Genomic DNA, 14669 nt, shown 5'->3' with positions numbered 1-14669 from the left:
ACACAGTCAGAGAACACAGTCAGAGAACACAGTCAGAGAGAACACAGTCAGAGAGAACACAGTCAGAGAGAACACAGTCAGAGAGAACACAGTCAGAGAACACACAGTCAGAGAACACAGTCAGAGAACACACAGTCAGAGAACACAGTCAGAGAGAACACAGTCAGAGAACACAGTCAGAGAGAACACACAGTCAGAGAGAACACAGTCAGAGAACACAGTCAGAGAGAACACACAGTCAGAGATCACAGTCAGAGAACACAGTCAGAGAACACAGTCAGATAGAACACAGTCAGAGAGAACACAGTCAGAGAGAACACAGTCAGAGAGAACACACAGTCAGAGAGAACACAGTCAGAGAGAACACAGTCAGAGAGAACACAGTCAGAGAGAACACAGTCAGAGAACACAGTCAGAGAGAACACAGTCAGAGAGAACACACAGTCAGAGAACACAGTCAGAGAGAACACAGTCAGAGAACACAGTCAGAGAGAACACAGTCAGAGAGAACACAGTCAGAGAGAACACAGTCAGAGAACACAGTCAGAGAACACAGTCAGAGAGAACACAGTCAGAGAGAACACACAGTCAGAGAACACACAGTCAGAGATCACAGTCAGAGATCACAGTCAGAGAGAACACACAGTCAGAGAACACAGTCAGAGAGAACACACAGTCAGAGAGAACACAGTCAGAGAGAACACACAGTCAGAGAGAACAGTCAGAGAGAACACAGTCAGAGAGAACACAGTCAGAGAGAACACAGTCAGAGAGAACACAGTCAGAGAGAACACAGTCAGAGAGAACACAGTCAGAGAGAACACAGTCAGAGAACACAGTCAGAGAACACAGTCAGAGAGAACACACAGTCAGAGAGAACACAGTCAGAGAGAACACAGTCAGAGAGAACACAGTCAGAGAGAACACAGTCAGAGAACACAGTCAGAGAGAACACAGTCAGAGAGAACACAGTCAGAGAGAACACAGTCAGAGAGAACACAGTCAGAGAGAACACAGTCAGAGAACACAGTCAGAGAGAACACACAGTCAGAGAGAACACACAGTCAGAGAGAACACAGTCAGAGAGAACACACAGTCAGAGAACACAGTCAGAGAGAACACAGTCAGAGAGAACACACACACCTCACAGGTTCGAAAAACCCTGGCGAAGTTCGAATCCCAAAAACAGGCTTCGGGGACAGCTGTAACACACACACACGCACGCACCACACACCTTCAGAGCACAAGCCTGCTGCACTGGAGGCTTCACACACACACACACACACACACACACACACACACACACACACACACACACACACACACACACACACACACACACACACACCCTATCAGCCTGGAGGCAGCTTCCTCCTTCTGCAGAATGACCTCACACACATCACACACACACACACACACACACACACACACACACACACACACACACACACACACACACACACACACACACACACACACACACACACACACACACACACACACACACACACACACACACACACACACACACACACACACACACACACACACACACACACGTGGAACTTCGGTCCAAGTACAGAAAAAGGAAATGGTGCAAAGACACACAGTGACCTCAGCCAATTCAACTTTATGCAGCTAAGCAAGTTTATACAACTGTAAGTTATGGAGAGAGAGAGGGAGAGAGAGAAAGAGAGAGAGAGAGAGATAACTCTTTATGTTGGAATTTCATTGTGAATTCACTACATGAGAACCAACAAGATTGTGTGTGTGTGTGTGTGTGTGTGCATGAGCAAGTACGTATGCTTAACTGTTTTTGTGCATGTGTGTGCGTATGTTTAAGTGTGTGTGTGTGTGTGTGTGTGTGTGTGTGTATGTGTGTGTGTGTGTGTGTGTGTGTGTGTGTGTGTGTGTGTGTGTGTGTGTGTGTGTGCATGAGCAAGTATGTATGCTTAACTGTTTTTGTGCATGTGTGTGCGACTGTGCACATGTTCAAGTGTGTGTGTTTGTGTGTGTGTGCATGAGCAAGTACCTGGGGGTCCACATCTCAGAGGATCTGACATGGACAACACACATAGACTCAGTCGTAAAAAAGGCGAAGCAGCGCCTCTACCACCTGAGACAGTTAAGGAAGTTCAGAGTATCTGGGAAGATACTCCAGTCCTTCTACTCCGGAGCTGTAGAGAGCATCTTGACTGCAAACATCACTGCCTGGTATGGCAACAGCACGGCACAGGACAAGAAGGCCCTACAGAGAGTGGTGCGCTCAGCCGAGCGTACCACGGGTATTGCACAACCAACCCTGCAGGTCCTATACAACAAGAGGTGCAAATCCAGAGCCTGCAGGATAATGAAAGACCCTCACCACCCCAATAACAGCCTGTTCATGCTGCTGCGGTCAGGCAAACGTCTGCGAACACCAGTAACGAGGACAGAGAGACTTCGGCTCAGCTTCTTCCTCCAGCCAGGCCATCAGAGCCTTGAACACTGAACTCTCCACGCACAAGCACACATGAGCACACACACAACACACACACTGTACACGCTCACACACTAGCAGCCACTTTAACATGAGCACACACACACTCATGCTGCACACGCTCACACTTATGGACACTTTACAGAAGGAAGGTCACTTTAAGAATAGTATAGCATAACTTGAGATTGTATAGTATAGCATTGTATAGCAGTGTACATAAAGACCCAGTGCCTCATCCGTAGCTAACAGTGTACTGCACTACCACAGGACCTAGCATGTCCTACCATGCTCTGTAAATAACTCATGTACAGATACCGATATGCCCTACTTTGATTACTTCTTTATTGCACAATGTCGCTCTATTGGTTGGATTCTTATTATATATTATTACTATTGTATTATGCACATCATCGTTGCGGGCAAGACCCCCCGCATTTCACTGTATACCTGTATGCCGTGACAAATAGAACTCTTGTATCTTGTATCTCTTGTATGTATGCTTAACTGTTTTTGTGCATGTGTGTGTGTATGTTCAAGTGTGTGTGTTTGTGTGTGTGTGCATGAGCAAGAACGTATGCTTAACTGTTTTTGTGCATGTGTGTGCGTATGTTCAAGTGTGTGTGTGTGTGTGTGTGTGTGTGTGTGTGTGTGTGTGTGTGTGCGCATGCTACTCAACAGCTGTGTTTCCTTTTAAGGGTATTCTCTGGGCCTTTACTCTTAACCCTGCCAAGATTCCACACACACACACACGCACACACGCGCACACACACGCACACACACACACACACGCACACACACACACACACGCACACACACACACACACACACAGTATATGCAGCCATGAGAGCGAGAGAAGAAATGCAGTTTGTTAACTAAAACATCATTGCAATCAAGCAGGGTCATATCACTTCAAACACACAAGCCCCTCTCTCTGTGTGTCTCCCTCTCCTCTCCTCTCTCTCTCTCTCTCTCTCTCTCTCTCTCTCTCTCTCTCTCTCTCTCTCTCTCTCTCTCTCTCTATCTCTCTCTTTCTTTCTCTCTCTCTCTCTCTCTCTCTCTCTCTCTCTCTCTCTCTCTCTCTCTCTCTCTCTCTCTGAATTACCTCACACACTTGGTTAAGTCTGCTAAATATAAAACACTAATATAAAACACAACAAGCTCACACACACAGGTTGTTTAATTAAGCCAAACACACACACACCGGTCGTTTAATTAAGCCACACACACACACACCGGTCGTTTAATTAAGCCACACACACGCACACCGGTCGTTTAATTAAGCCACACACACGCACGCGCGCACGCTCCTCCTGGGCAGCGTGTCGAAGTGTCCGCAATCGGTGTGAGAATGTGTGAGTAAATGGGTCAAATGTGAGATAAACAAATTGTAAAGCGCTTTGGATAAAAGCTGCTATATAAATGCAACCATTTACACATAAACACACACATAAAAACACACACACACACACACACACACACACACACACACACACACACACACACACACACACACACACACACACACACACACACACACACACACACACACACACACACACACACACACACACACACACACACACACACACACACACACACAACTGGTGGTCCATATGATATGATATATTTTCATTTATAATGGGCCCCCCAGCCAATTTTTACATTAGCAAAAGCGAAAGGCCTCTCCTCTCTGTCCTGATTCTCCTAGACCTGTCTGCAGCCTTCAACACAGTCAACCATCAGATCCTCCTTGCGTCCCTTGCAGGAATGGGAGTGGCTGGCTCTGCGCTGACATGGCTGACATCATACTGCCATGACCGCTCCTACCAAGTGTCATGGAGAGGGACCCTGACGGCCCCCCGCCCCCTGTGGACGGGTGTCCCCCAGGGCTCGGTCCTCCCCTTCTCTTCTCCCTCTACACTAAATCTCTGGGTAACATTATCATGTCTCATGCCTTCTCCTGTCATTGCTATGCCGATGATACTCAACTATTCCTCTCCTCCCTCAGATATCCACGTCTCTGAGCGGATCTCAGCCTGTCTGTCCAACATCTCCGCCTGGATGACGACCAACCACCTCAAACTAAACCTGCCGGCCAAATCCTCCCCCCTGACCGACCTTTCCATCACAGTCGAGAATGTAGCTGTGGCCGCGACACCGACCACCAAGAACCTTGGTGTTGTCCTTGACGACCAGTTGAACTTCTCTCCTCACATCACAGCGACAACCAGAACCTGCAGATTCCTCCTGAGCAACGTCAGAAGGATCCGCCCCTTCCTGACAAAAGAAGCCACCCAACTCCTCGTCCAATCAACAGTCATCTCCCGCCTCGACTACTGCAACGCACTGCTTGCTGGCCTTCCGACAACTTCCGACCACCTACCCCCGGTCAATGGTCTCTAAATACACACCCTCAAGACCCCTACACTCTGCATCTTCTGGCCGCTTCAGACCTACTACTATCCGAGCTCCGGGAGGGTCATCAAAGAGAAGCCGCCTATTCTCAGTCCTTGCCCCACAATGGTGGAATGAACTTCCCACCACAGTTAGGACAGCCGAAACCCATCCAATCTTTCGTCGACTAAAGACACACTTCTTCAATCAATATCTGAAATGAAAAAAGAAAAGGAAAAAAAAGATAATCTAACCCTAACTAACCTTACTGTCATGCACCTAATATACTAACCTACACTGTAGCACTCAACACTTTGATGAACATTGTTACTCAGCTGAGTTGTACCCTTCCTGTTGACTTGTTGTACAAAACTTGTAAGTTGCTTGGGATAAAAGTGTCAGCTAAATGACAAAATGTAAAATGTAAATGTGTGAGAATATCTGATGGATATCTAGAGACTTCTGAAACTGTGTGGAATGGCTTCATTGGAGTAAAATCTAGCAAAGTAAAAAAAAAATATATATATATATATTATAATAAAAAACGTTTTCCACTGCTAGAGTTAAGAGGTCTGTAGACAAGCGTGTGGGCGGTCTAGGTTTAGACGTTAAGACACGCAGGCAGTGGATACGTAAAGTGCAACAGCAATATAAAATGTACAGGTGATTAAACTGGGTATAAAATATATAAATAAGTACTACTAATTAGGGCTGGGCGATAAAACGATAACGATAACTATCACGATAAATTATTTCCTCGAAATAAACATGAAACGTGGTCGCAAAGTTTCGATATATCGATTTTCCAAGCTTGGATATGAGCACACGCACTAACAACCAATCGGTGAAGGAGATGGCCGATAGCGGAAGGAGACCCGGAAGGAGGCGCGGAGGTAGGACTCGGTAAACAAGGCTGGCTATGGCTAATTAGCTTGCACGGCGCTATTTCACAGGTTACCTGCCGAGTTGGTGTGTGTTTTGAATTCTGAGGGTAACTGTTATAGTAGTGTGGGGTATACGGTGGACGTCGTTGCAATGAATTGGGCGGAACAGAGTATTTTAGGGTCATTTTTTAGTACATTGTCATGAAATACTCCGCTCGGAAACGAGGCTGGCTATGGCTAATTAGCTTGCACGGCGCTATTTCACAGGTTACCTGCCGAGTTGGTGTGTGTTTTGAATTCTGAGGGTAACTGTTATAGTAGTGTGGGGTATACGGTGGACGTCGTTGCAATGAATTGGGCGGAACAGAGTATTTTAGGGTCATTTTTGAGTCATGAGATACTCCGCTTGAGATACTCCACTTGCTTTGGCTAACTGCTAACGTGCGCGGACTGATGACGACATCAACTCGACTCTCGAGACATTCACAGCAGCAAAACAAGTCAGCCCGCGTATCGGCGCCCGGCATAATAAGTTAATTAAACATGACAGACATTATATCGACGATAATTATCGATATCGAGTTATATGAAAATAATTTTATAATTTTATCGCGATAAAATTTTTGGTCATATCGCCCAGCCCTACTACTAATAGTGCTAATCAGATGTATGTACAGAGTTGTAGTATTAATACAGTGATACAGGTATAAAGACACTATGGTAGTAAGTCATACTGGCCAGCAGCGTAACTAGTAAGAGTAGGATGTGTACATTATATAGATATAGTAAAGGACTATGTGCAGGTAAATACAGACAGGTGTGGATAGATATATATGCAATGAGAATAAATATATATATATGGTATATACAGCATTATTGTGCAGGCTGAACGAGCTGCAGGCTGAACGACCTGAACGCTGTAGACCTCACTGCTTAGAGTTACATTGTAACTTATCACCTACCCAGTATAGGACATGTGTAACTATAACTATTGAGTTGTTACATAGAGTTACGTTGTAACTTATCTCTGTGGTTTTATTTTATTGCGTAAATCACAACTCCGTAGGGCTGACCTTCTAATTTTTTTTGGAATTCGAAGCTTCCAGGCCGAGATTCGATTTTAATTCGAAGCTTCGAGATAAAAAATTATAAAAAATTATAAATATTTTTTTTATTATGGCGGCTGAGCGGCGCAGTGGGCAAGGCGCTCGCCACTAACGCAGGATATGCTGGTATCGAGCCCAGCTCTCGGCGTTGCTACCGGCTTGGCCGGCCGTCATACTAACACAATTGGCAAGTGTTAGAGGGTGGGAAAGCCGGTGGGTGGGGATTGGACGTTGTGGACAGCGACTTCTACAGGTCGGTTGGGTGACACCGGTGCGGCGGAAACAGGAAGTATCGGGGGCAGCGTGAGCCTCCCACGCGTTACTCCTCGCCACTGAGAGTTCGAGCTGCTGCGGTGAAAAGATGCGACAGCTGCCTCCTCGTGTACCGGAGGGGACACGTGATGCAAGGCTTCTGTTGCCATGGCACCAGCTAATGGGGATCCGTAATAAAATAAAAAATAAAATAAAAATCCTCACTACAGCCGACCAGTGGGAGGCATAGTCTAGCAACGTTCAAGACAGGGGAGGGAAGAATTGGAAATACGAAATTGGGATGGGAGAAAAATAGAAAAATGGGGAGAAAAAGTGGATACAAATTTTTTTTTTAACATTTTTTTTTATATGTTGTGGGACTTGTACAGCACTTTGTTCAACTTTGTCAGTGCTGTAAAGTTTAAACCTTTTTAAATCTTAGACAAACGAAACACTTTGCTTTCATGAAATATTGTAAGCCGTCATTTGAGGCTTCATAAAAGCAGCACAATGAACACAAATCTGTCAGTGCCGAGTCCGACCTCATCTTAAATAACAAACAGCATTGCTTGTTGTAATTAACAAAGAGAGGCAGAGTTGATTTTGCACACACATAAAAAAACATTTTATTGTTTTATATATAAAAAATTTCTTTTCATATTCGAATCCCATGCCCATCGAACGAAGCTTCCAAGTTTCGAAGTATTTAAGACAGCCCTACACAACTCAGTAAGAACTCATGACTCGGCTACGTTTGACACACAGCTGGTGCGATGGGTTGTTATTCCACACGTCAGCTCACCGTTATTAACACATTCGGGGCCATTTGGATGCGTCTAAAATCACTGTAGACGGCCAGCATATCATAATAGACTTGCACAGTCCGTGGGGCTGTTTGTAGAGCTAAATCTATACTTTATAGTATTGCTATCTGTCCATTCTCATTGTCAATTGAGACCATAAACCGTCCCTTCAAAATGGCTTAAAGAAATAATTTTTTCAGCAATACGTTTTAAGGGATTTCGGCAAGTTATACGGGTAACCGCAGCAATGTTATGGCCGGCGTCGTTACAGAGTTGCAGCCGACATATTGTCTAGATATGGCCGATAAGAAGCGGCAGCAGCATGGCGCCTGTAGTCCAACCAAGACCGAGTGCTTCCCTCGATGCATCTGTAGCAGCACAACATGAGGACGGCCCACCACAACATGAGGAAGGCCCACCACAACATGAGGAAGGCCCACCACAACATGAGGACGGCCCACCACAACATGAGGAAGGCCCACCACAACATGAGGAAGGCCCACCACAACATGAGGAAGGCCCACCACAACATGAGGAAGGCCCACCACAACATGAGGAAGGCCCACCACAACATGAGGAAGGCCCAGCACAACATGAGGAAGGCCCACCACAACATGAGGAAGGCCCAGCACAACATGAGGAAATAGGATTTCCCGAACTGAGACAACAACATATAAACATCCGGTTGATCGTCTTGCTAGAAAAAGAGATCGTTGACCTGGTAAAATATAGGTTAAAAAAAAGTCTCTTTTTGCAGCATGTACACAGTAAATTGCCCCCCACCACACTGCCAGGTCTACAGGTTAGCAGGCCTCGACAGAGGAGCAGTGGAGGGACTGAGCTACAGGGACCTGTCTAACCCCTCAGGGACCTGTCTAACCCCTCAGGACTGAGCTACAGGGACCTGTCTAACCCCTCAGGACTGAGCTACAGGGACCTGTCTAACCCCTCAGGACTGAGCTACAGGGACCTGTCTAACCCCTCAGGACTGAGCTACAGGGACCTGTCTAACCCCTCAGGACTGAGCTACAGGGACCTGTCTAACCCCTCAGGACTGAGCTACATGGACCTGTCTAACCCCTCAGGACTGAGCTACAGGGACCTGTCTAACCCCTCAGGACTGAGCTACAGGGACCTGTCTAACCCCTCAGGACTGAGCTACAGGGACCTGTCTAACCCCTCAGGACTGAGCTACAGGGACCTGTCTAACCCCTCAGGACTGAGCTACATGGACCTGTCTAACCCCTCAGGACTGAGCTACAGGGACCTGTCTAACCCCTCAGGACTGAGCTACAGGGACCTGTCTAACCCCTCAGGACTGAGCTACAGGGACCTGTCTAACCCCTCAGGACTGAGCTACAGGGACCTGTCTAACCCCTCAGGACTGAGCTGCAGGGACCTGTCTAACCCCTCAGGACTGAGCTACAGGGACCTGTCTAACCCCTCAGGGACCTGTCTAACCCCCCAGGACTGAGCTACAGGGATCTGTCTAACACTGCTCCTCTCAGCCAATCAGAAACCTTTTAACTTAAGTGATGTTATTGTTTGTCCATCACAGTGTTTTACTCATTTGACTCTTTCATTGTGTGTCTATTAGTATGCTCGTTCTGTCTGTCTGTAAGATCCTTGATAACAGTACAGTGTGTGTTGTTGGTTCCACGAGTGTCTTACTTCCACAACAACAACTCACGACTCATAACCATGTAAATGACGGTGTAACCTGCCCACCACCACACCCTGCACTGATGTGTGAGCGGCTTGTGTCTGTTTGTGCTGTGCGTGTGTTTTAACTGCCACACAACAGCAGGTTAACCCTTTCACTGCCACACTACAGCAGGTTAACCCTTTACTATCTTACCGTCGGTAGTGTGATAGTAAGGGTTAACCTTCTGTAGTGTGGCAGTGAAAGGGTTAAGTGCATGCAGAGGTGTGAGAAGGAGTGCTTTATGGGGAGAAACACATAACTGTGAGCGTGCGTGTGTGTGTTTTAAGTTTTTATTACCTTTGGAGGATCATAAAGCTCCAGCTGGTACCTCTCCCCTCCGCCTCCGCCTCCTACCGACGGGTCCCTGGTCCTCCGCACCAGCAGGCGGCAGCGTTGCCAGCGAGGCTGCGTGTCGGAGAGGGTGTCGTCCACCAGCAGGTACCTCAGCTGGCCCTCCTTGCAGCAGCAGCTGCTGACCTCCGACCTCCTCCTCCTCCTCGGGCGCAGCACGCTGCCGCTGCGTAACCGCCGGAAGCGATCCAGTAATTGAGAGGCCGCTGTCGCCAACGGCGACAGGGGGGGCGCGGCTCCGGAGTTCAGGCGAGAGGAGGAGAACGTGAGAGGGGACGAAGAGGACAGGGGCGTCACCTCCTCGACAGCCACGCCCGCTCCGTCGGTCGCCGATGAGCCACCATTGGGACCGGGGTCGCTAGGAGACAAGCGGTCGCTAGGAGACGGGTCCTGGGGGGAGGGGGGGTCGGGCCTCTTCTGGAACAGCCGCCTGACACTCCTTCTGATCTGCGTGACGGAGAAGTGCGTGACCTCGTGCGCGGCGGGGGGGAGCGAGTCCGCTGACGAGGAGGAACAGCGCACGCTCCCCTCCCCCTCCTCCTCCTCGCGGCTCCCGCCCCCCCGCAGCGCCACGGGGTCTCCCGTCGCGCAGCGCAGGGGCCGCTCCTGCTCCCGGGCCACGGCGGCCGGCTCCGCCTTCAGCGGGGAGAGGACGGCTCCCCCTCCTCCTCCTCCTCCCGCCTCCCGGTAGTCCAGCGCCCCGGAGGAGAAGGAGGTGAGGCGCAGCCGGGCACTCACGGGAGGAGGAGGAGGAGGAGGCGTGGCAGCGCTGGTCGTTGTGGTGACGGAGGAGGAGCCATCCTTGTCCACCTGGCAGTAGAAGTGCTGCTGGAAGAGGAGCGTGAAGTGCTTGGAGAAGGTCTCCGGCGGCAGCGGCGGCACATTGGGCCGCGCGCTGGCGAAGCTGCGGTAGTGGCCGGCTAGCTCCCGGGCCGTGGCGATGGCGTGCAGCTCGCAGAACTCCCTCCAGCCTCTAGGGGGCGGCGCTGCCACGCCCGGGGGTCCCCCTCCTCCCCCTCCCCCGACTGATGTGGTGGTGTTGGCTGGATGGATAGTGTTACCATTCATTGCAGTAAACAGACCGGCTGAGAATCACTGTGAGGGGAGGGGGAGAGAGAGAGGGAGAGAGAGAAAGGGAGAGCAATAAAGAGAGAGGGGAGAGAGAGAGAGAGAGAGAGAGAGAGAGAGAGAGAGAGAGAGAGAGAGAGAGAGAGAGAGAGAGAGAGAGAGAGAGAGAGAGAGAGAGAGAGGAGAGAGAGAGAGAGAGAGAGAGAGAGAGAGAGAGAGAGAGAGAGAGAGAGAGAGAGAGAGAGAAAACATAATTAGGAACAAATCAAGGAATGTGGAGCAGTCCGTGTCCAGAAAGCGCAGGGAGAGAAGGAGCAGGAAGGTTGATTGACTGAACATTTTATTAACAGATTTCAGAATGGGTACAATACAGTACGGCTCAATACAACAATTGTTAAGGGGATGCAGACCAGAGAAAGACTTTCGTCTTGTTTACATCAAGGTCCTCCATTTTGAAGGACCTTCAGACGACTGGAATACAGAGGACGGCCAGGACCCCCGTTTATCCGAGCTCCATCTTACTGCGGCCAAATGTGATGACATGGAACCGGGACACAATCATGGCGGGCGATAAAACCGGACATGAAGCTTAAACGGGAGATCAGGATGTAACGGTTCACACTGTTCACGGTCGGAAAAACAAGACGTTGTGATGAATCCCCTCGTGTTTTTTTCTTTTTCTCCTTATTTAAAATTTTTTCTCCCATCCCAATTTCGCTGTTTCCAATTCTCCCCTCCCCTGTCTTGAACGTTGCTCGCATATGCCCCCCACAGGTCGGTCGTAGGGAGGATAGAAGCCTTGCATCACGTGTCCCCTCCGGTACACGAGGAGGCAGCCTGTCACTTCTTTTCACCTGCCAGCGCGGACTCTCATTGGCGAGGTGTAACGTGTGGGAGGCTCACACTGCCCCCGCCATTTCCTGTCTCTGCTGTGCAGGCGTCCCCCAACCGACCTGTAGGGGTCGCTGTCCACAACGACCAGACTACCACCCATCGACTTCCACCCGCTGGCTCTGCCAATTGAGCCAGTATGACGGCCGGAGGCAACGTCGACAGCCGGATTTGAACCCGGTGTCTCTTGCGTTGGTGACGAGCGCAATATCCGCTGCGCCACCCAGCCGCCTCCCTCCTCGTGTTTTTAACATTTTATTGGTTCTTCCAAGAAAAATTTTCAATGAACTTCTGAAAATGATTACAACAACAACTCCAACCTCACCTCCGCTCAACTCACTCCTCTCTAACCTAGTGGTTATGTAGTGTGTGGGTCTGGGCGTGTGCACGTGAGATGTGGGTGGACTAATGACGCGCAGGTGTGTTCTATCAGTACTAATCAGCTGCCTAATTGACTCTACTCCTTCCGTGGCAGAAGTATCTCCCATCCTTCACATATCCATGGGAGGGGGGAGGAGACCTGTCACACTATAAACTAGTTCATTTTTGAAACCATGAACTTTAGTAAAAAATTTTGAATTATGAACTAAACTAGTTAATTTTAACATTTGTGAACTGAACTAGTTCATGTGGAAAGTGAACTTTCCCAACACTGTTCCCACCCCTAGTGTGTGGTGTGTGGTGTGTGTGTGTGTGTGTGGGGGGGGGGTCACATGTGTGAGGAAGTGCATGTGAGTTTGGTTATGTGAAATCAGATGTGTGTGTGTGTGTGTGTGATGTGTACATACATTTCATTAAGCAGATAGAGGCAGCAGGAGAGCGATAAAGCAGGAGAGAGAGAGAGGGGGGAGAAGAGAGAGAGAGGGGGAGAAGAGAGAGGGGGGGGAGAAGAGAGGGAGAGGGGGGAGGAGAGAGAAAGAGAGAGAGAGAGAGAGGGAGAAGAGAGATAAAGAAAGAGAGAGGGGGGAGAAGAGAGAGAGGGGGGAGAAGAGAGAGAGAGCGAGAAAAGAGAAGAGAGGGGGGAGAAGAGAGGGAGAAGAGAGAGAGGGGGGGAGAGAGAGAGAGAGAGAGGGGGGGAGAGGGGGAGACAGAGAGAGGGGGAGAAGAGATAGGGGGGAGAAGAGAGAGAGGTGGGAGAAGGGAGAGAGAGGGGGGGATAGAGAGAGGGGGGAGAAGAGAGAGGGGGGGAGAAGAGAGAGAGGGCGGGAGAAGGAGAGAGAGGGGGGGATAGAGAAGAGAGAGAGAGCGAGAAAAGAGAAGAGAGGTGGGGGGAGAAGAGAGGGAGAAGAGAGAGAGATGGGGGGAGAAGAGAGAGAGGGGGAGAGGGGGAGACAGATAAAGGGGGAGAAGAGTGAGGGGGGAGAAAGAGAGAGAGGGGGGAGAGAGAGCATATCTAATCAATTGATATCCTGCTGACACTGCTGCAGAATGACCAGCTAACAGTATGAATGACATCATCATCTAACAGACGGACAATGAATGAGGCCTGATTGAGGAAGTATGGTTAGGACATTTCTCTCATCTCATCACTCAAGAGAGTGTGTGTCTGAGACAGGGCTGTACGTTAACTTTTTTGCACATAGCACTGGTGCTACAGAGGTTGATAGTTTTGTAGCACAGGCCAAAATCTTGTAGCACAAGTATAAAACGTGTTATATTTGTAACAGTCACAAATGTGCCTATTGTATTTGTGTTATTTAGTTGCAGTGCCATGTTTGGCTGTCATTTAGTATATCGCCATGTGTTATTATTACTATGATACTCTCATATGCTATTTTAAATTAATATCATAAACAACATAAGGAATATTAGCATAATTTTGAGTGGACTGAAGGAATGAGTCAGTGTTAATAGTTTTAAATGCAAATAATTTATTGAAACATAGAAGTGGGGTCGGTTGGGACACACACACACACACACACAATGGGGGACCCTGATGTAAACAAGACAAACGTCTTTCTCTGGTCTGCATCCCCTTAACAATTGTGTGTATTGAGCCGTACTGTACCCATTCTGCAATCTGTTAAATAAAGTTTTCATTCATTCACACACACTGTTTCAACTCACCACCCCCGCATCATATTGTAGTCTAGTCTGTCTTCAAACTCAAAACGATGACAGACTACAAAGGCGCCTCCCTCAAACTGAACAATGACATCTCCTTAGCAAACGACCTCAATACCTTCTATGCGAGGTTTGATGCTGGTAATAACAACACCAGCTCACAAGCCTCGGCAATGGGGGGGGGGGGGTCGGCTGCTGATGGAGGCGCAGTGTTCAGGGTAACAGAGCATGAGGTGAGGCGGACCTTTAAAAAAGTGAATATCAGGAAGGCAGCAGGTCCGGACGGCATCCCCGGCCGCGTCCTAAAAGTCTGTGCCGACCAACTGGCCCCAGTATTCACTGACATATTTAACCTGTCCTTAGAACAGGCTGTCATCCCCACCTGCCTGAAGAAGTCCACTATTATCCCTGTACCCAAAAAATCCAAGCCTGCTTGCCTCAACGACTACCGCCCTGTAGCTCTCACCTCCATAGCCATGAAGTGCTTTGAGAAGCTAGTAAAGGGCTACATCTGCTCCTCCCTCCCCATCAACATGGACCCCTGCAATTTGCATACCGCCCCAACAGGTCCACGGAGGACGCCATATCCATGTGCTGCACACAGCAGCATCACACCTGGACAAGAGGCAGGGGAACTATGTGAGAATGCTATTCATCGACTACAGCTCGGC

At 48.8% G+C, this 14669-nt stretch overlaps 1 protein-coding gene across 1 annotated transcript in view; it reads right to left on the bottom strand.

The window, feature by feature from the left end:
• Positions 1–14669, bottom strand: part of sh2b3 (SH2B adaptor protein 3) — a 327691-nt gene that overhangs the window by 138527 nt on the left and 174495 nt on the right. Inside the window, exon 2 of the mRNA XM_084323763.1 lies at positions 9922–11070. Coding sequence (XP_084179889.1) covers positions 9922–11043 — 1122 coding nt within the window. The 5' untranslated portion in view covers positions 11044–11070. The remainder of the gene's footprint in view (positions 1–9921; positions 11071–14669) is intronic.

The sequence above is a fragment of the Notolepis coatsorum genome (genome assembly GCF_963971535.1).
Source record: "Notolepis coatsorum genome assembly, chromosome: 10".
Taxonomy (NCBI): Eukaryota; Metazoa; Chordata; class Actinopteri; order Aulopiformes; family Paralepididae; genus Notolepis; species Notolepis coatsorum.
The sequence above is the reverse complement of the archived record's forward strand: the minus strand, read 5'-3'. Positions and strand labels throughout refer to the sequence as shown.